Raw genomic sequence first — 19,383 nt, forward strand, 5'->3', positions numbered from 1 at the left:
ACTGTCCCAGCCCAGGGCACCCCACACGTGGGCACGGGCACCAGTGCCAGCGCTGCAGATGGGACACGACTGGGGGGCTCTGCAACAGGACAGACACTCAGCTACCCTCATGCTGGGCCAGAAATTCGGACCTCGCTTCCCATCTGCCCAAACCAGGTCTGAGCACAGACCTGCATCAGGGCTCAGCACACAGCAAGAGAGGCGAAAATCCCGAGGAAAAAAGAAGGAATGTGGAGAAATACGACGGAATTCCCAGCTCCCCAAAAGCCTCCACTGCAGTCTCACCTGTAATAATCTTCCTGACTGGGTAGGTGCCCACCGTGCATGTGAGGGTGCCCGTGCAACCACTGCTGCTCCATTGCCAGTCTTTGCAGCTCTGCGGACTGGGCGTGCATGGCCTGCAGCTGGTGGGCTGCTGACATGGGAGGTGGAATGGCACCAGGCAGATCCCGAGGGTAGGGAGTACCTGGGGGACAGACACCACCTTTACACTTTTGTTTGCTTCTTGTTCATCCCAGCGAGCCACCACGACCACCCAAAGCCACCGCTCGATTCCCCCTCTCTGAGAAATGCTAAACCCCCCAAGGAAAGATGACACTGCAGATCAAAGCCAACCCTTGCAAAGGACCGTAAAATGTTCTCACCAAAGACTGGATGTCGGAGCATTTCATGCTCGTGAGGTGGCTGCCCTAGCAATGGGTTGGGGATGGTCCCAGGTGGGTAGGGAAAACGTGCCAGGTGGGGTCCAGCTGCTAAAGGATCCACCAGTGGATGAACAGGTCCTGCTGAGCCTGAGAGAGAAGGAGAGAGAGCGTCCATCAGCTGCCTGGGGACTGCAGAGGAGCCACCAGGAAAGGAACACAAAGCCAGAACCATTTCCTCAGCTGGTGCACAGCACAGATTTTTTTTTGTGGGGCCACCCTACCCTCTGCTCATCCCCACCCTAAGGAGACACGGGGGTTGTAACAGCCTGGAGCACCAGTGGAGCCACCTGGAGCAAGAACCACCCAAGAGCCCCTCACCGTGTTTGAACCTGGCAGAGCACAAAGCCAAATTACTTCTCAAACACACCGAGAGACTTGGCAGTGAACTGCCTTGGCTGTGTCTGCACCAGCCTCTCTCTGGACTGGGAGGGACCATGTACAAGCCATGGTTTTGTGCAGAACAAGTACCTGGGGAGCATCCAGACCTACCTGCACAGAGGTGCTCAGTGACTGACTCACCTGGCAACAGAATCCTTGTACAGACATGGGCCTGTGTCACGTTTCCTCTGCTGTCAGGAGGTTTGCAAACCTGCCTGCAGCTGAGCCCCTCAATGATTTCTGCAGTGAGCCCTCAGCAATGCTGATGTCCAGCACTGCCATCTCCTACCTGCACCCCCCAGCTGCTTTCCTTGCTGTACGGTCTGGATTCTGCAACAGCACTCACATTCCCTCCAACTCCAAAGCGGGCATCCCAGCACATTTAATGGACACTGCTCCAGGGCAAAGAATTCTGTATTTGCTTGCACAAGCACTGCATTGGTAGCCAGACACCAGATTTTACTCTGACTTTCCCCTCCCCTCACTTGGCAGCTGCAGCACCTGGTGCCTGGCTTGCCCTGTTCTCTCCAGGCTGCCAACAGAAAATTGAACATTTCTGCCGAGTGCCTCATCTCCAGGACTCCAGACCTCTAGAGCAGTAACCACAGTAGCTTGCTTCAGAAATGGGCAAGGCACAGACTCCTTTCTAGGACTATTAGTTATTACAACTGTAAGGTGCTGCTCTAGGACAAGAGTACTTAAAAAAATCAACCTACAACAACCAGCAAACTTTTCAGAGTCTGAAGGAAGATCACTGTGGTGTTACCATGCTGCATCACTCCCACAAAAAGTAACTGCATTTTAGTCACCACAACCTTACACAGCTCAGAACCACAACATGGACACGAAGACAAGGATTTTGCTATCCGAGTTCCCAGGTCAGAGCGGGCCCGTCCCAAGCTGCTCCCCCCATGGAAGCGCCCAGCTCCTGGGGCTCACCTTGGTGTAGGGGGTCCTGCTGGTGTAGGTGTAGATGCGAGTGTATGTGTGAGTGTTGGTGGTGGTGGGGGGTGACGTTGAACATCTGCAGCCGCGCCAGGGGGTCGTTGGTGAGCGAGGCCATGCGCTCGGCGTGGATGCGCTCGGCCGCCAGCCTGTCCGGGTAGCTCATCTCCGGCCGCAGCTGCGGCCCCGCCAGCGCCAGTCTCTCCCTCTCCAGGGGGTTCAGCCCCGGGTGGAAGGAGGCGAAGGGGTGAGGCCCTGCCGTGGGTGGGATAGTCAGCGCCCCGTGCCTGGCGAAATGCTCCATGGGGTTGGTGGCCGGGTGCAGCGCGTCCAGCTCCGGGGGCTTCACCTCGAAGCCGGGCTTCATCCTCTCGCGCAGCTCCCGCTCGCGGATCTCGCGCTCGCGGATCTCGCGCTCGCGCAGCTCCCGCTCGCGGATGGTGGGGTCCATGTTGTAGAGGCCGGGCATGTGGTAGGCCAGCAGCGGGTCCGTGGGGTTGAGGGGCACGAAGAAGGGGTGGTTGCGGTTGGTCGGGGACATGACGTGGGGCCGCGCGTACTCGCTCAGCGTCCGTAGCGCCGGCGTGTCCGGCCCGATGTAGGGGGGCACGGCCGCGATGGTGGTCGGGGGGGGCTCGAAGGATGGCCGCATGTGGGCCGGCCCGCTGAGCTGGGACTCGCCGAGACGGCCCTCGTGGGAGGAGCTGGACACCTTCTGCTGCACACAGCGGGGAGAGAAAGCCCAGGTCAACACACCTGGCTTAGAGCACTCAGCCACACACACTCCTCCCCTCCACCTCCAGCCCTTCTCCAGCAGACAGCACCCGTGTGCCCTGTGCACAGCAGTGCAAGGGACACAAAGGCATTCACTGCGTCTGCACAGCCTCTCCTACTGCAAGGTACACGTCAAACAATTGGCCGAGTTCTGCCCAGCTGCTCTGGCTTCCCACAGAACCGGACCAGCGGCAGAAACTCTCCATTTCCTCTAAGGAGAAGACAGTCCCAGGCAGGTCGGGAGGTGCTCAGAGCAGGCTGGATTTCAGTCCATACACACAGCTCCATGCTCAGAGACCCCTGCCAGGATTGAAGTGCTCCTGGGGAATCTGCATCCTGCAGTCACCATCCAGGTCAGACCCAGCCATCAATTCCCTTACCCAGCTCTGAGCCAGAACTGGACCTACCGCAGCTCTTTCTGCTTCTCTCTCGCGCTCACGCTCCCTCTCTCTTTCCTTCTCTTTCTCTTTTTCTCTTTCCCTCTCTTCCCTGGCTTTTTGCTCCGCTTCCCTTTTGGCCTTTTCAATGGCCTCTTCTCTCTTCTTGGCCAGCTTGGATCCTGCCAGAGGCATGAAGTACAGGTCTGCCCTGGAGCATGAATTGTAGCCACGGTCCAGGTGCTTATAGAACCTGAAAGGAACACAAGAGAGAAGAGCTCAGCCCTGGGAAAAGCTGCAAGAGTGTGGGATTTAAGAGCTGCATGTCCAAACTAAAAAATATCCTTCTACACTCAGACCAACCACTACCAGCTTCCCAGAAAGCCAGGAGAAAATTAACTGTACTGTACTGGTCCACAAAGAGTGCAGTAAAAACAGGGATAGCAGAGCACTGCTGAAAGCTCCGTACCTGGCTGACTGACTGGCGTGGCTCGGGATATCCACCACGGTGGGCTCTGGGGAGGGACTCCGGGGTGGAGGGGGAGGGCTCTCCGGCTCCTCAGCTTCATCGGGCACCTCCTCCTTGATCTGGATGGGTGGCAGCGTGCAGGCTGTCACCACGGGCACTGTCCCGCTAGAAGCTGCTGACGTGGAGATGGGGGTCTGGAGAGGGATGCCAGGCACGGTGGGCGGCGTGGAGGTGGAGGGGCACGAAGGAGGCGTGATGGAAGGGGGGCCCCCGGGCACAAAGGGGTGCTGAGAGAAGGGGGGCTGGGAGGAGACCTGATGGAGCGCAGACGGGGGGTGGCTGGCAGGAGGGGGAAGGCTCTGGCTCTGGGTCAGAACGGGAGGCTGCGCCTGCGAGGACTGCAGCGGCTGGCTCTGAGGCATCAGCTGCAGGGGAGGAGGGTGTGCGGATGGAGGGTGGTGAGTCGAGAGCGAGCTCAGAGGCTTCAGAGCGGGCGGCGGAGGCAGGTTGGAGTTCATGGAGAACGGAGACGGCCCGGAGAGATGGGGAGGGTGCTTGTGGGCCGGAGCAGCGGGCAGCTGCGGGATGGGGGTGGTAGGGGGAGGTTTGATGTGAGGCATGGCCATGGGGGCGGGCGGCAGCGGCTGCTCGCGAGGAGGCTGCGCCTGCTGCAGCGAGGCTCCGCCGGGCAGCACGGGCTGCGTCACCTGCAGGCCCGAGTGCGGGTGGGACGGGGCTTGCGTCTGGAGGGGCACCTGAGACTGAGCGGGCTGGGCGGGCAGGGAGAAGGGCTGGGCGGGCGCGGCGTGGGGCAGCAGCGGCTGGGCCGGCAGCCCGTGCGGGGCGGGCGGCGCGCCGTGCAGCGGGGGCTGCGCGTGCGGCTGCGCCGCGGCGGGCGCGGGCTGGCTCTGCGGCGCGCTCAGGGGCTGCAGCGGAGGGTGCGGCGAGGGCAGCCGCGGCGGGTGCAGCGCGGGGGCCTGCTGGATGTGCGAGAGGGCCGCGGGGGGCTGCGGCTGCCCCGAGGGCTGCGACGCCGGCGGCGACACCTGCGCGGGGGCCGGGGCGGCGCCGGACGCGGGCGGCGGCGCCGGCAGCGGGGCCGGCACCGGCGGCGTGGCAGCGGCGGCCTGGGCAGAGCCGCTCGGGGCCTGCAGCACTTGGGGCTGCGCCTGCAGCACTTGCTGCTGAGCCGAGGAATCCGAGTCGCTCTCGTTGTCCTGGGGGCTGGGGATGCTGGGGGACGTGCTGCGGTTGTCCTGGTCGATGTCCTTGGGGTCGCTGCTGCCCTCGTCGTTGACGCTGCGGCTGTCGGAGCTCTCGCCTTCGCCCTCGCCCTCCGAGGGGGAGTTGGGCCTGCTGATCTCCTGTGGGGAGAGGCGACGGTGAGCACTGAGCCCAGGAAAAGCACACCAGGACATGCCCGGCGTGCCACGGGTGGGATCTAGCACACGTGCTGTGTGACACAGCTGCGGGTGCCCTTTGAACCTCACAGGGCCTGAACCAGCACAGGAACACAAATACCCAAGGGACGTGCAGGGACAGCAGAACCAGGATCCTCCCACAGCGCCCAGGGGCAATGGGAACAAACTGAAATACAGGAGGGGTCCTGCTCAGCACAGCAAAACACTTCTTCACTATGAAGGTGACCAGCACTGGCAAAGATTTGTCTTGTGACAACTCCAGTCATGGTCCTCTAACTTGTCAGAGAAGACAAAACCCCAAATTTAAATTTAAAGAAATGGAGAAAAGGAGTGGAGAACAATCCAGTGTACTCCTATATGGTTGATATTTATATTAGAGCAAAGAAAAAACCCAGCTTCTGGATTTACCCCGTATCACTGCACTGTTTTCAGCAGAAGGAACACATTATAACATTGGTCGCTTTCCAGCCACAGATTAAGTTACAATTTGCTGTGGCTTAAACTGATTTAATGTTTTTGGTTTGTTACCACATTTGCACCCCCTCCCCACCTCAAACTATTCTCCTAAGAGGAAAAACTCCTCTGTGGGACTCACTTGAGTTTTGGATTTTTTGGCATTGGACCTGTCAGGTTCTTCCGTGTCAGATGCTGCTTTTTCCCGCTGCCTCTTGGAGTTCTTGAGAGGAGAAGATACCTCTTCTTTGATCTTCTGTCACAAAGGAAACAGAACACAAGTTACCAGTGGTGTAAATGCAAAAGTAAGCTGAGTGTAGGCCAGTGCCACCCTCTTTAACACAAATTAAGGGGCAGCAGAACTCAGGAGTTGACACAGTCAGTATTTAAGAGCAATCCAACACCAGGAAAAGGCAAAGTGCATAAAGCATTCCTCATATGAAGGGATATTTTCAACAGAGCTGGGCAGGACCAAGTCCATCAGGAACCCACAGCAGATCAACTGGCCCAGGTTACCCTTCCAACAGAGACCAACACCAGTTATTAACTGGTGCAAGACAGAGCCAGAATTTCTGCAGGAGACAGGATAAGCCTCCTTCTGCTACATGAAAGTCTTCCTCTACTCTTGATATTTTGAGAGGAATATTTTTAGATCCCTTCAAATACAGGGCCAACACTGAATAGCTATTCTGAGATTACTACCTTCTCCCACAGCCTGGAAAAGCTCTGTGCATCACATAATTACCCAACTTTAGATTTTGCCAAGTTTTCAGTTTTATAATGTGAAAACTTGCTCCATGCTCATTTTAACTTCTTTTTTTTTTTGCAATATTTATTTTTAACTTGCTACTTCTCAATTCACAATGTTTAATAGTAAGCCTTCAGCTTCATGCGGCTTTGTTTCTTTAGAACTCTCTTGGAAAGGCACTTAATTCATTTGAACAGACTCAACTGTCAGCTTGCTCTGAACAATCAAGCAAATACACCTCCAGAAAAACAGTAGCAGAAGCAGACTCAATTGCTAAATGTTCATACTCCTTTGTAAACAAAGATTAAGTACTGCTTACAAAAAATCCCCAAAACTGTCTACTTGTCTTAAATTCAGCATTCTGATCTGCATTATTCCCTGAGCTTAGTGCTTGCATTTGCATCCGAAGAGGAGGGATTACCTTACAGTGAGAGCAGCGAGGTTACGTGGGGTTACTGGAGAGGCTGGATCACTCCCATCCCTCCGTGGCCAGGCACAAAGCAGCTCCAGGCTGCCCCGCTCCCCCCGTGCCTTATCCACACCCACACCCACAGGGATTTTCGGGTCCCCGGGCGATCCCCAGGCTCCTGTGAGCTGCACCTGCCCGGGAGGTGCGCAGCAGAGCCCGGGGGAAGGGTTACCTTGGTGGATTTCTTCACGGACTCGGCCTTGCTGTCGTTGCTGGAGGTGCTGGCGGCGCTGGGCGAGTTGCGGCCGCTGGAGCGCACGTCCTCGGCGATGGGGGAGGCGCGGCCATCGGGGCTGGCTGCCTGCTTCTTCCTGCCACTGCGTAGGGTCGACATCTGGGGGGAGCACAGCCAGCTCAGCACGGCCCGGCCCTCGGGGGAGCACAGCCCTGGCACGGCCTGGCACCAAGGACCGCAGCGTTCCACCTCCTTACACCTCTTCCTTCCCAGCCCAACTGCACTCCAATGGAAAAGGAGGCCAATCCTTGATCTGTCTACTCACATGCATTAAGTGTTGATTATTTAATCAGCAGTGGCTGTTAGAAATGGCATTTAGGAAGATGCTCCAATACACAGCACACACAAGGGTGCCTGGGGCAGGAGAGGACACCCATGCTCCATTAAAAATATTCCATCTGTTGGCAGTCAAGGCCAAGGTCTAAATCCCCAGCTCCAGTGCGCTCCTGCTATGCAGTAAGGGATCAGTAGAGTACCTTTCAACAATTCATGCTGTTTCCCTGCCATTCTGGTAGTTTTCTGGGGGACTGACTACCAAAAAAAACAATGCAGCCACACTCCCTAAGAGTGGAACCTCACGAGGTATTTGGAATCAATGGTCACATCATCCTGTTCAGAAAGGCAGAGAGGGGAGGGCAAGGAAAGAAATCTATCTGCTGCTTTCTGTCAGCTAAACCCAACTCCAAGATAAATCACCCAGAGCTGCTGTCAGAGCCTTCCATGCTCCCAGGAAGGCTCCTGGTGCCCCACCCGAGTCACAACTCGGAGCACACCAACCACAGAGGCAGAGCAGAGCTCTCTGAGGGAAGAGGTTTAACTCCAGTAACACGAGGACACCACATGAACAGCTTCTGATTTTTTTAACTCCTCCCAAGGGCGTACCTCTGACAGGATGCAGCTGCAAGGAGGACATGGCCCAGCACAGGCTCTGTAATGCACTGTCCATGCCTCCTTAGGGTGACAGCCCTCTGCCAGCCATCACAGAGAAGTAACACAGCTTGCAGGGACATTCCATCTCCTTTTTTCACAGAAAGCCTCAGCCTGAGCAAAGCCCCCCTGGCACACACAGGCAGCAGCAGCAGGCTCATCCCTGAACCAGCCAGCTCAGGGCTCTGGCTCCTTTTACCCCCAGCACTCCAGAGCGTGGAACCCACCGAGCCTCGACTCCGCCGTGTCCTCATGCTATGCTTCCCACTGAGGCCATCGTCTTCCTCTTTCACAGGCTTGAACATAAAGGGTGGGGGGTCCACGGGCTTCTCGATGGGCGGCAGCTCCCCGTACTTCTTGAAGTGAATCCGGCAGTCCGTGCACAGCAGGATGTTCTCCCGGCCCCCGTGGTGCCAGTCCTTGGAGGCTTGGGGCAGGGAAAGCGACAGCTCAGCAACTCACAGAGCACCCCCGCCCCAGCACAAACACAGGGACTGGTTAAAAATGGTACAGCTACAAAAACAGCTGCTTTTCTGTGGGTAACAGAGATGGAGAAGCTTCCTGTCCCAGTGCACATCCTCAATATTCAATTTTTACAAACTATGGTTGCTTGCTTAAGAAACTACAGCTCTGAGGCACAGAAAGAAACCTCGTCTGCTCTACCTGGGAGCTAACAAGCAGCTGCTGTTCTTCAAAGCTGTGGTTTCTGCAAGAGAAGCGAGTTCTGAATCTCTTATTTCCTTCCCCATTCTGGGGCTTCCACTTTCAGCTGCAATGCCCCAACATCAGACATCCTTTGGGAACAGCCACAGGAACGGGGCTGGTGCACAGGAGTTTTGTGTGTGACAGTCACAGCCCAACACCGATTCATTGTGTCACAAATTGATTACATAGATTACGGATTATGCAGATTTATTCCTGTCTGTATGCCTACCTCAGGGCTCTCCTTTGTCACTGCACTATTAATTTGCAATGGCAAAGCCTGATTAACTCTGCTAGGAGCGCTGCATTTTCGCTGGTTCCCCCCACACTGCTGTGAAGGGCTGAGGAGCTGAAGCAGCCCCAGAGGGGACAGGGGAGCAGGGACTGGGACCTACTGGTGGTGAAGCAGTGGCGGCAGGCGTAGCCCTTCAGCTCCTGCTCGCTGTCCTCGCTGTCAAAGTCATCCTCGCTGGCCGAGCTCAGGTCCACTGAGGGTGGGAGAAACAGGAACATGGGAAATAAACACTCAGCAGGATTTTCTCTTTCCTCCTACTTGGCTAAAAGAAGCATTAAGTAAAATAGATTGTGACTCCCCACGCCCACCCTGCCTTGCATTATTTCTGACTTTTCGCACTGAGCAAACCCAGAGCTCATCATGCTGCAGCTTAAAGGAAGATTCCAGCAATGTGCCAAGGGACACAACTCCTGGAATCTCTGATTCAGCACCTGGTACACTTCCAGGTAAGCTGTCATTCCAATACCATCCATGGTGAGTTCAAGAGGCTGTGTTCCAAGCCCACAATTTTCAAGAGAGAAGGCATTTATCTCTAGAATCTGGTCAAATTTAAAATCAAATATTCTATATTTAAGACCTACAAGATTCCATTAACAGGCTCTGTAGTGGCTTTTCTGGTTTTTATTTTGTTACCCAGCAGTAGAGGTGTTTGTGGGTGGATCAATGCTTACATACAATGGACCTGTTGAAAAACATTTTTAGATTCTTTTGGATGAGAGGCACTAAGGGATAACTTAACACCAGCTTTCCTGTCCTTACTGCAGGACTCAAAGCTTTAACCTGTGACACGCTCACACTGCGAAAATGTCATATTTTGAAGAAGAGGATATGCAAAGGGTCCCTTTCCTTTGTAGCAAATTAGCTGATTACACATCTATGAGCTCAAAAGCAGCATCTAAACCACTGAAAACATGCAGGCATCACAAAAACTGTATCTCACCTTCTAAACACCTCAGGAGTAAAAATTTCCCTTTTGAGGGCACTGCATTTTTCTAGTCCCACCACTATAAATTCACAACATAACAGGGTTATAATTTGGCACAAGCAGGAAGCCCTCAGGCTTCTTCTGTTCAAATCTTTAATTAGAAGAGAAGTCCTTGATGCAGGAACACTGTTTTTCTAAAGGCTCCAAGAGGATGTTTTGTACATGCAGGTTACAGTTTATGGATTAAAGCTTACAGATCCTCCAGTACTTGCCACCAGCATTTGTCAGCAACTCGTTACCCTTCAAATTAACACAGGGTTACATTTAATAGCTACCACTGCCCTGCTTCCTACATTAATACTTGCAGGTGTTCAAACCCTGACTGCAGAGCTGACCCCAGGCTAGCACTTGCTCTCTTTTGCTAAATGAATTTTTATTCTCATCCTGCAGTCAGATTAATAAGGATGGGTCCTCCCTGCCACAAGCTCTCACACGCTGAGTATCTTGGATTGAGCTGTGGAGTCCAGATCCTCACTCCTTGTGCACACAGAGACCAGCAGTAAATCCCACCAGCTCAGCAGGGAAAAGCTCCCAGCCCTTTCCTGCTCCTTCCCTTCTATCCTGGCCAAAATTCTATGTCCTGCCTGCTCACCACACCCTCCACCTGCCCACAGTCATTTTTACATCTGCCAATCTGCTTCCACAGCCCCTCTTCTCTTTGAGCTATGTGAGTTCAGAAAGTTAAACCTCCCAGGGTAACAAACCTTTCCCATATGGGCAAAGGTTTCTATCCCAGGCACTGCTCTGGGGAACTGCTCCTGGGTTAGCCTCTTCTGCCCCAGGCAAGGCCCCGCAGACAGTGCTGGCTGCAGCACAGGCTGAGCTCCAGCAGAGGGTCACCCAGAAGGGTGGGAGGATCTCCATCCAAAGGCAGGGAGCACTTCCTTCCTTCTTTCTGTGCTTCCCAATTCCCATTATTGTAATAAGCCTGGAGCAAATACAACACCACACCAAGAGAAAGAGTAGGGAAATCCAATCCCAGGGCAGCATTCCCATCCTTATGGGATGCTTTGGTGTTTAAGAACTGCACAAATCACTGGGTGATCAAAGCCACCTTCCACATCCCAGCAGAAGGGTGCAGGAACAGCGTCTGCACAAACTCCATTTCCCTGCTGCCCCCAGGGAGGTGTGGCACTGTTCCTGACCATGCCTGGAGCCAGGTGCCCAGAGCCAAATGCCCAGACCAGGTGCCCAGAGCCGGGTGCCCAGGCCAGGTGCCCAGGCCAGGTGCCCAGGCCAGGTGTCCAGCCAGTGCCCAGCCCTGCCTGCACTCACAGAACTCGCTGGAGGGGGGTCTGGAGGGGGTGTTGACGGGCGTGGAGGCCGTGCGGGTTTTGATCCTGCGGAACACGGCCTGGCGCCGGTGCCGCCGGTGCGCCCGCGAGCTCGCCGCCTCGGGCGTCTTCTTCCAGTAGTAATAGAAGGTGATCAGCTCCCCCTGAAACACAGAACACACAACACGGGGCTCAGAGGGCCCTGCAAACCTGCCCTGCCAGCTTCCTGCCTCCCTCAGGGCACACCGGGATTTTTCCAGGAAGAATCATGATGTAATTCAGCCAGGAAAAAAAACAAACAACCTCATTATTTTTTGCTTGCTTTTGCAGAGGAGGAAAATAAGTAAATAAGTGCTTTTTCACTCCTCCCCTAGGAAAGGAAAGAGGCTGGGGAGCACCAGGAGGCAGCCTCCAGCTGGATGCTGCTGCTGGGCTCTGCTTCAGAAGAGGGTGCCCTTGTGTTGCTGTCAGCATCCCCTGCCACCTCTGCTCCTCAGCCCTGCTCTGACAGCCACCCCAAACCTGCCCCAGCTGCTGCTGCCCACGGCGAGAACAAGGCTCAGCACAAACAGGCTCTGCCATCTTGTCAGCCTCCATTCCACAGACGGGTACTGCTCCATATCCCTGTGTCAGGAGCTGGAAGTTTGAGTACAAACGTTCAACAACGAGCCCATAACCGTAACACAACCCTACCGCACTAAATCGTGTTTTAATTTGAATATATATACCCACATCTAAATTAATTAAGCAGTTAAAAGAGCACACCTAGAGAAATGAGTGATAATTTCACAGCATAATGAATCTGGCTTACATTCAGGAAGTGCAGCAGCTGCCACTCAAACCTGCGGATGCAACGCTGAACCAAAGAACAGCATGTGGTTTTAATCTCTTTTCTCTTACTTTGAAACCCCATCATTTCCTGGCGACTTGTCTGCCTCTAAGGTAAAAGGTGTTGTTGCTTTCAAGTTGCAAGAGAAAAATGGAGAAGTTCTAACCAGCCCCTTGAAAAAAATCAACATCAGAACAAACATACCTGAATCGCCCACAAAAAGGGCTTCTTTGAACTGTGTTTTATGTGTTCAAATAACCTCAGCCTGCTGCCTCCGTGGGGAAATCCTGCAGCCCCCGCTCCGGGCAGAGCAGGAGTTAACTCCAATAACGACCCTGCCTGAATCCAAACCCTCCCCAGGGCCCCAAACAAGCAATTACAGCCACAAGCAATACCTGCACCACTGAAACACTCCAAAGACAAAGGGAGGATGTTGTTCTAGACATTAACTGCTGACATTTAAGACACTTAAGAATTTTACCAGTGCCTAATTTAAAAATAGAAACCCCAGAAGAAAGAACACGACCACATTCTGGCAACAGGCAGAACAGGTAATTTTTAATCTGTGCTGCCACAGACTGGGATGATGCTACTGATCCCCACCATGGAGCTCAACTATGTTTGTGTATTATATATTAAAATAACATATATTCAGAGTGATGGCTGGTGAGGAGGAGCAAGTGGGCAAAATGTTACCAGCAATTCTTGATTCTGAAGGACAAAAGCCCTACTAAAAATACTAAAAATGTGTTTCCTGCAGAGGATCTGAAGCTGCCTGGTGATGAGCATGGCAGACCAGGAGTTCTGAGCCCAGCACCCTGCTCTGCTCCTGCCTGTTCCCTGCACGTGTTTGCTTTAGAAATACCATTTCCCTGAGCCCATTAAGTGGGCTCAAAGTCCACCCAGGCCAGCTGTTTGTCCACCTGGGGATATGGCTGTGCCAGGAGCCAGGCTGGCCTCTGCAGGGAGGCTTTTGCAATGCTCTGCACAGGCAGAAAGTCTCTTGCAAATGAAACCAGTCGTTTTTTTACCTATAAATTCATTTGTATCAAATCTGAGGTGTCAGCACCGAGGAGCGAGTCAGTAAATCCCATGTCTTTATGTCAGTGAATTAATGTGTCCTCTGACACATGGCAACAGCAGAGTAGGAACCAATCTGTTCTCCTCCCATCATAAAATAGGGAATGGGAACCTATTAGTGCTCTATTTACACATTGCAAAGCCATCAGGTCCCAAGGGAAGTGTAACAACTTATACATGCAGATCATACACCAAACTTTAAAAAAGAAACGGTGGATATTTATAGAAAATGCCAACCTCATGACCAGAATGCTTGCTCCCCCTGAAGTGCAGTCACAACTGCACACGGATAAAGACGAAGTCAAAGTCTATTTATTTAACAAGCAGTTTTAGCCCAGCTACAATGGACAGAGTAAAGGACTGAAGAATATTCTGTACTTCCAGTTCGTGGTCAGACTGCACAAGTGCAGCAGTGAAGGGCTCTGGGAGGAAGAGAGGAGTCGGAGGGGGGACACAGAGAATCAAACACTACCCAGGCACCCACTGGAAGAATTCCTTGCCAGATCCCCTCAGGCTCCTGGCTCCCCAGGATGCTGCTGGAAGGGCTCAGCCTGGCAGGATCACACCCACCATGGGTGGCACAGGCTGCAGCACAAAGGACCGAGTCAGGCAAGCTTTGCTTCCCCAAACAGGGAGCAAAAGCAGCTTCCAGCCTCACTGCAAGGAAGTCAAATGAGCTTTAATCAAACATGCACAGTGCGTGCTGCTGAAAGCCAGGGCACATAAATTCAGGAACAAAAGCTGCTGCAGAAATCAATAGCCTCCTGAAACATTAACACAGGCCAGCATTGATCAAAGGCCCTGGGACAAAAGGCTGCCTTGCAAATTAGCTGCTGGTTTTGCTTGCAAGCAAACAGAGAGGCATGAACAGCGACATGAATGGCCTGTAATGATCATTTTGTTCCCGGTGATCTCACCTCACCTCACCACAAGGCCTCGCAGTCAGCACATCCCACATCCCCGAGCTGTGCCAGCCTGGGCAGGGCTGGGCCAGAGCTCCAAAGCTCTTTTTGTGGTCCAGGACCATCAGTGGGGCCAGCCTGCAAACACTGTCCTTGTCCTGTGGCTGCTCTGTGCAGGCTGGCCATTGCTGCAGCACGCAGTAAAGCCAAGCTAAAGCAGCCTGAGCCATCCCTGCCACCCCTGCACTGGCCCAGCTCTAATGAGACACAATTCATTCCTTAATTAGGAAGGGTGAAACTCTGGGGTGACGGCATGAACCCCATCCAGAGAAAATGCTGTTAATGCCCTCCCAAACCAACTGCAAGGCCCAGCTGTTTCTTTTCCAGCATGCGAGGATAAGATTCCTTTCCTTTCCAAGATTCAGGGCTCCATTCCTGGTCCCTGCAGCCTCACCTTCACTCCACACACCACCACCTCTTTTCCTGCACACACAGCCCCATGTCTCCATGTTAACATCTGATTAACTGTCCCAAACACACATAAAGCAAAATGAGGAGCACTATTCAGGCTCTTAACACCACATTTCCCTGACAACACTTACATTCCCAAGTTTCACAAGGCAGAGGGGATTATGTTCCTCACTAAAAATCACCAGTTCAGCTTTCACCAGCGCTGAAATGCATGCTGAGCTCACGACTCAAGTCTCCTGCCTCCTCCTGCCAAGGCCATTCCACCCCACGTTGTAGGTGCATATAAAAGAGTCACACTTCATCTCCTTTCAGCCCCGTTCTGCAGATTGTTTCTGCAGAGGAAGATGTGGCTCAGATCCCTCTTGCAGGAGCTCACAGCGGGGAGGTTTCTCTGCAATTCCAGCTGGCACCTGGAGCGCTCCCAGCCCTCACCTGCCTGAGCCAGCCCTGCTGCTCCAGCAGGGGTCTGTCCTTGCCAGGGGCCACCTCTCCCCTCCCTGTGCCGCTCTCTTCCCTCTCACCTGCGTGTTCTGCCAGCTCCATCCTTCCCAGGCACATCAGCCCCACCAGAGCAGCCCCTCCACCTCAGCAAACCCCGGGTTTCTATTTCTTATCAACAGTTTTCAAACGTAAAACCCACAACCCGAGCTGTGCCCCGTGTTTGTGTTTAGGCTTGCCCTGGTAAACAAAGGATTAGGGCTGGGTGTGCATCCCTGGACGGAGGTTCTGACAGCCCTGCAGCAGCACAGCTCCTGTGCAAGCCAATCTCACACACACACCAACTTCCCTTCAAGTGTCTGTTAGGGTATAACACAGTGAGCAAACACAATAATTGCTGTTTAATTTCCCCAGAGCCGAGCTCTGACAGGGAAAAAAGAAATCATGGGGGAGGGGAATAGCTTTGCAGCAATGAAAGAGAAAAGGTAAATGACAGCACTCCTCAATGGCTGTAAGCAGCCATGGCAGAGCAGAGGAACAGAGTGTCCAGCTGTGGCCTTTATGAATTCACAATCTTTCTGGAATGCTTCAAGATCTTATTAAGTCAACTCAATTCAGCTAATACTCTTGCAAAGTCCTGCAGTAAAACCGGTCTCCAGTGCTTCCCTTCTCCACTGGTTCCCCTGGCACAGGCTGGCTCCCAGGGCAGGATCAGGACACGGGTGTGGATCGTGGCAGTGTGGAACACACTGAGCCTGAGCAGGGTCAGCCTGCTCCTAAAGCTGCACAGAATAATCCAATCCAGGGTATTGCCCTGTTAGGAGACAAAACTGAAACTATCCATCCCAAGCACCCAGGGCAGGGGTGGAAGCACCATCCCTGCAGGTGTATGTGCACCTGGGGACACGGGGCAGTGCTGACCATGGCAGGGCTGGGTTAAAGCCTGGACTCGATGATCCTGGAGAGCTTTTCCAGCCTTAATGACTCTGTGGCTGTTCTTCTTATGGATCCACAGCAGAGAGAGACAAGGTGGAACTCCTGCCTGGCTCTGAACACTCTGAACACGCTGAAGGACTGCAAAGTGCAGCAGGGCCCAGGGGAGCAGCTGTGAGCAGCTCCAGGAGCTGAACTTGGCCACCCTTCCAGCGTGGAGCTCGGGCTCGGTGCCTCTGCCAGCCCTGACAAATAGGTTTGCACATGCTCTAATTAAGCAGTAAGTCTCAGCAGCTTGTTCAGTAGCACTGATTAATGTCCACCTTGGGTGCACAGGAATCCTGCATATTCCAACACATTACTGAGGTTTTAAGAGAGGCTTTTAAAAACCCAGTAATATTTTACTTAACACTACAAAAAAACCCATTAAAAATCGTGGGATGCTCTCTAAGGAATCCCCTGCAGGTCTGGCTTCTCTGGCAGATTTCAGGAGTACAGCCATTTTTCCTTGCAGCTCCTCTGGCCATTTGTTATCTCCTGCCCTGGCTCCACGGCCCCTGCTAGGAACTCCACCTCCAGTTTTGGGAGATTGGCTGCCCCCCACTGTTTCCCTGCCCTGCACACAGCAAGGTTTAAGCTCCCTGGTTTCATTTTTTTATTTGAAACTCCTGGCAAACAGGCTGGGCAAGTGGGAATCCAACGAGGAGACAGGTGTGTAACAAACCCAGGCTGACTCCCTGCGTTTTATGCTGTTAATTTACTCCCAACACAGGAACAGACACAGAATTTCCTGGGAACCCAGCCGAGGCTCCATCTGCATCTTCTGAATTTCATTTTGTTGTGGAAAAAACCTGCAGTCAGACAGAGCTTTCTGCTTTCTGATTGTTTCTGCTAAATGAGTACTGGTACCCTGCTCAGTCCTCCACTCACCAGGGAAGAGGGAGCTCCTTCTACAAATGAGGATTCTGTCTGAAGAGCTGCCACAGGTCCCGAGGAACTGAGGCACTCCTGGGAATGCTAAAATAAGCTTGGAACCTGAAGATTTCACTCCCGAGTTCCTCAAGCAGTGAAGAGACTAGAATAACTCCACTGTGCATGTCACCTAAACACACAGGCCACACTTCTGTAATTGCCCCAGGAAAATGAATTTGCCCTTCTTAGCTCCTACTAATTCTCCCACATAATGGGTGAGTAATGGAATCACTATCAGAGGAGAGAGTCAGTGCAGAGACTGCAGAGTCGGGGGAAAAAAGGAAAGGAATACATGAGCTGGATGTAAATAATCTCTCCTTCAGAACAAACATTATCTGCAGTAACACAGCAACACTCCACCACTGTACAGCATCTTCCATTTGATGACAAAGTCAATGAAGTTGTACAAATTAAGTCCCAGCACATCCTTTTGAAGTTTTATGGTGTGGGGAAACAAAGAGACAGAAGATTTATAAATTGGCCGAGATCAATCCTGAGTGGGAAGGACAACTGTGCTGATTAACCCCAACTCTGTGAGCAGCTCCAGCACTGACAGCCTCAAACTCCTTCAGAATTCCAAGCCAGGCCTGCTGGACAGGCTTATCCAGCCTTATAAAGCACAGGACTGGCCGAGTGCTCAACATTCCCTTTCCTCCTGCCCTCAACACGAGCTGCTCTTTCTGACAGCTGGATATCCCTGCTTCACTCCTGCCTGTATGGCTTTAGCAAAACAGAGAAATCCAAATTATCCCTGAAAAAACACCAGTAGCTTCTCTCTGTGCCACATCTAACTCGCCATTTCCATGCAGTTCATTCGTTCATTGTTTGTAATTAAGGCTGCACAAACTGGCAGCAAAGATAATTAACATTTTATGGAACTTACCCTCGCTATGCAAACAACTCTTTTTTCCCCTCCACTTTTAGGGATTTAAGCACCAGCTTTAACAGCTCTGCAAAACAAATGCAAAGCACACTGGGGCATTGTTTTAAGGCTGAGCCCCAGTTAAAAGCTGCTGCCCCTCTCTGTATCGGGCCAGAATGGAAAGAAAGCTTTTGTAATTAAGGCTTCTTCCTCCAGAGACTCCTCTTTGTTAATCAACAGAGTTCCCAATCCCCACAGGAACTCACACACTGTTGGCTGCATCCATTATTAATTACTAGAGCCTGTCTTTAGCAGTGGTGGCTCCCCAGGCCAGTGCAGCACTGCCAGGGTCACCAGGAACGTCCCTGGGGCTGGAGCCACCTCGGGGTTATCAAAACAGGGACAGCTCAGGACCTCAGCCTTGTACACATTCGCTGAGTATTTATTTTCTGCTCAGCCTTCCCTTTGCAACTTGCAAATTATCAACGTTCCTGGGGTCAGAAATCCTGCTTTTCTCCACCACTTTTGTCTGCAATAATTTACCTTTACCCTCTGGTGCTGCACACACACCTGTCAGCCTCTGCCCAGTTCTGCAGCACTGCTGGGATGCTCTCAGCCCTGAGCACACATACAGGGCAGGGAACGAGCTCCAGAGGTGCTGAGGAACGGAGCTGAAGTGCCTCTGGAAGATGGCACCAGGTGCTGCTCTCCTGAGCCAGCAGCGCTTCTGTTCCATGCCACAGCCACATCAAACCTGGGGTTCACAGCTGGCCCAGCAGCATCTCCTGCCAGCCTGGGGTTGGGGCAAGATCTCAAGACCTGAACTCACCCCAGGACAAAAAGAAGAGGGGGATAAACACCCAGATAAACTGATGCCAGTTACTGAGGAAAGCTTTCAGAGCATTGTCTGCACTGGACTGTGTCTCTCCCACTCCACTTCCACCTCCCCATCAATACTGAGAATTACAATGCGAATTTAGCAGCACAATACCCAGACCAGGATTTGCTCAATGGAGGTGCCAATTATCCCTTTAACCGCACTCTCTTTTTGCACAATTAAGTTTCTTGACTGGGTATTGCTGGAGTTCAGGCTGAGGAACAAAACCCCATTTCCCTGCTGCTGGCCACCTTTCCCAGAGCCTGAGACATATCCCATTTTCCCGTGGCTCCTGTGGGGGTGTGCCAGCGAGAAGCCGGCCATGAAGCCATAAAGCACCTCCAACCACCACACTCCATCCTGTAAACATTTTTCTATTTATCTGCCCTTCATTACATGCACAATCTTATTATCTCTGCACATCCTCAAAGCGACAGCCGTCAGGGTCACCCTATAAAATATACATGGGCAATGTTACATCTAATGACTGGAGCAGGCAGGGAAATGAAGGATGGGAGGAGTGGAAAACCGCAGGATGCTTGAAAGGGATCATCAGTTATATCTGTGCATTTCCTGAGGTGATAATTGAATGACAGTGGCTGGGAGGAAAATCCATTTTTGAGCCTCGGAAAGGACTATTAAGAAAGAACTGGTTTTGTGCTGGCAGCATGTAATGGCTGCCAGGAAATGGGAACGGCTCCTGCAGCCACAGCAGCTCCTCTGCTCCATGGATTGGACACAGGGGCTGAGAGCCACAGCCACAACCAGCCAGTAAAAAAATATCAACAGATTTTGGTCATTTCATCTGCCACCCAGACTGCCTGTTGTTCTGGCTTGCATGTCAGCTTTAATTAATTTAAGTG

At 52.8% G+C, this 19,383-nt stretch overlaps 1 protein-coding gene across 3 annotated transcripts in view; it reads right to left on the reverse strand.

Moving 5' to 3' along the window:
• Positions 1-19,383, reverse strand: part of RERE (arginine-glutamic acid dipeptide repeats) — a 132,754-nt gene that overhangs the window by 2,978 nt on the left and 110,393 nt on the right. The window contains exons 12-21 of one of the 3 annotated variants that reach the window (XM_021537774.2): positions 11,158-11,320; positions 8,998-9,090; positions 8,128-8,327; positions 6,911-7,072; positions 5,664-5,777; positions 3,648-5,011; positions 3,209-3,431; positions 2,022-2,742; positions 645-791; positions 286-466 (exon numbers count right to left, since the gene is read on the reverse strand). In XM_021537774.2, the coding sequence (XP_021393449.2) occupies positions 286-466; positions 645-791; positions 2,022-2,742; positions 3,209-3,431; positions 3,648-5,011; positions 5,664-5,777; positions 6,911-7,072; positions 8,128-8,327; positions 8,998-9,090; positions 11,158-11,320 (3,368 nt within the window). Of the gene's footprint in view, positions 1-285; positions 485-644; positions 792-2,021; positions 2,746-3,208; positions 3,432-3,647; positions 5,012-5,663; positions 5,778-6,910; positions 7,073-8,127; positions 8,328-8,997; positions 9,091-11,157; positions 11,321-19,383 lie in introns of all 3 variants that reach the window. The other 2 variants (XM_021537771.2, XM_077788094.1) reach the window with 2 other exon arrangements.

This window comes from Lonchura striata, chromosome 24 (assembly GCF_046129695.1).
Source record: "Lonchura striata isolate bLonStr1 chromosome 24, bLonStr1.mat, whole genome shotgun sequence".
Lineage (NCBI taxonomy): Eukaryota > Metazoa > Chordata > Aves > Passeriformes > Estrildidae > Lonchura > Lonchura striata.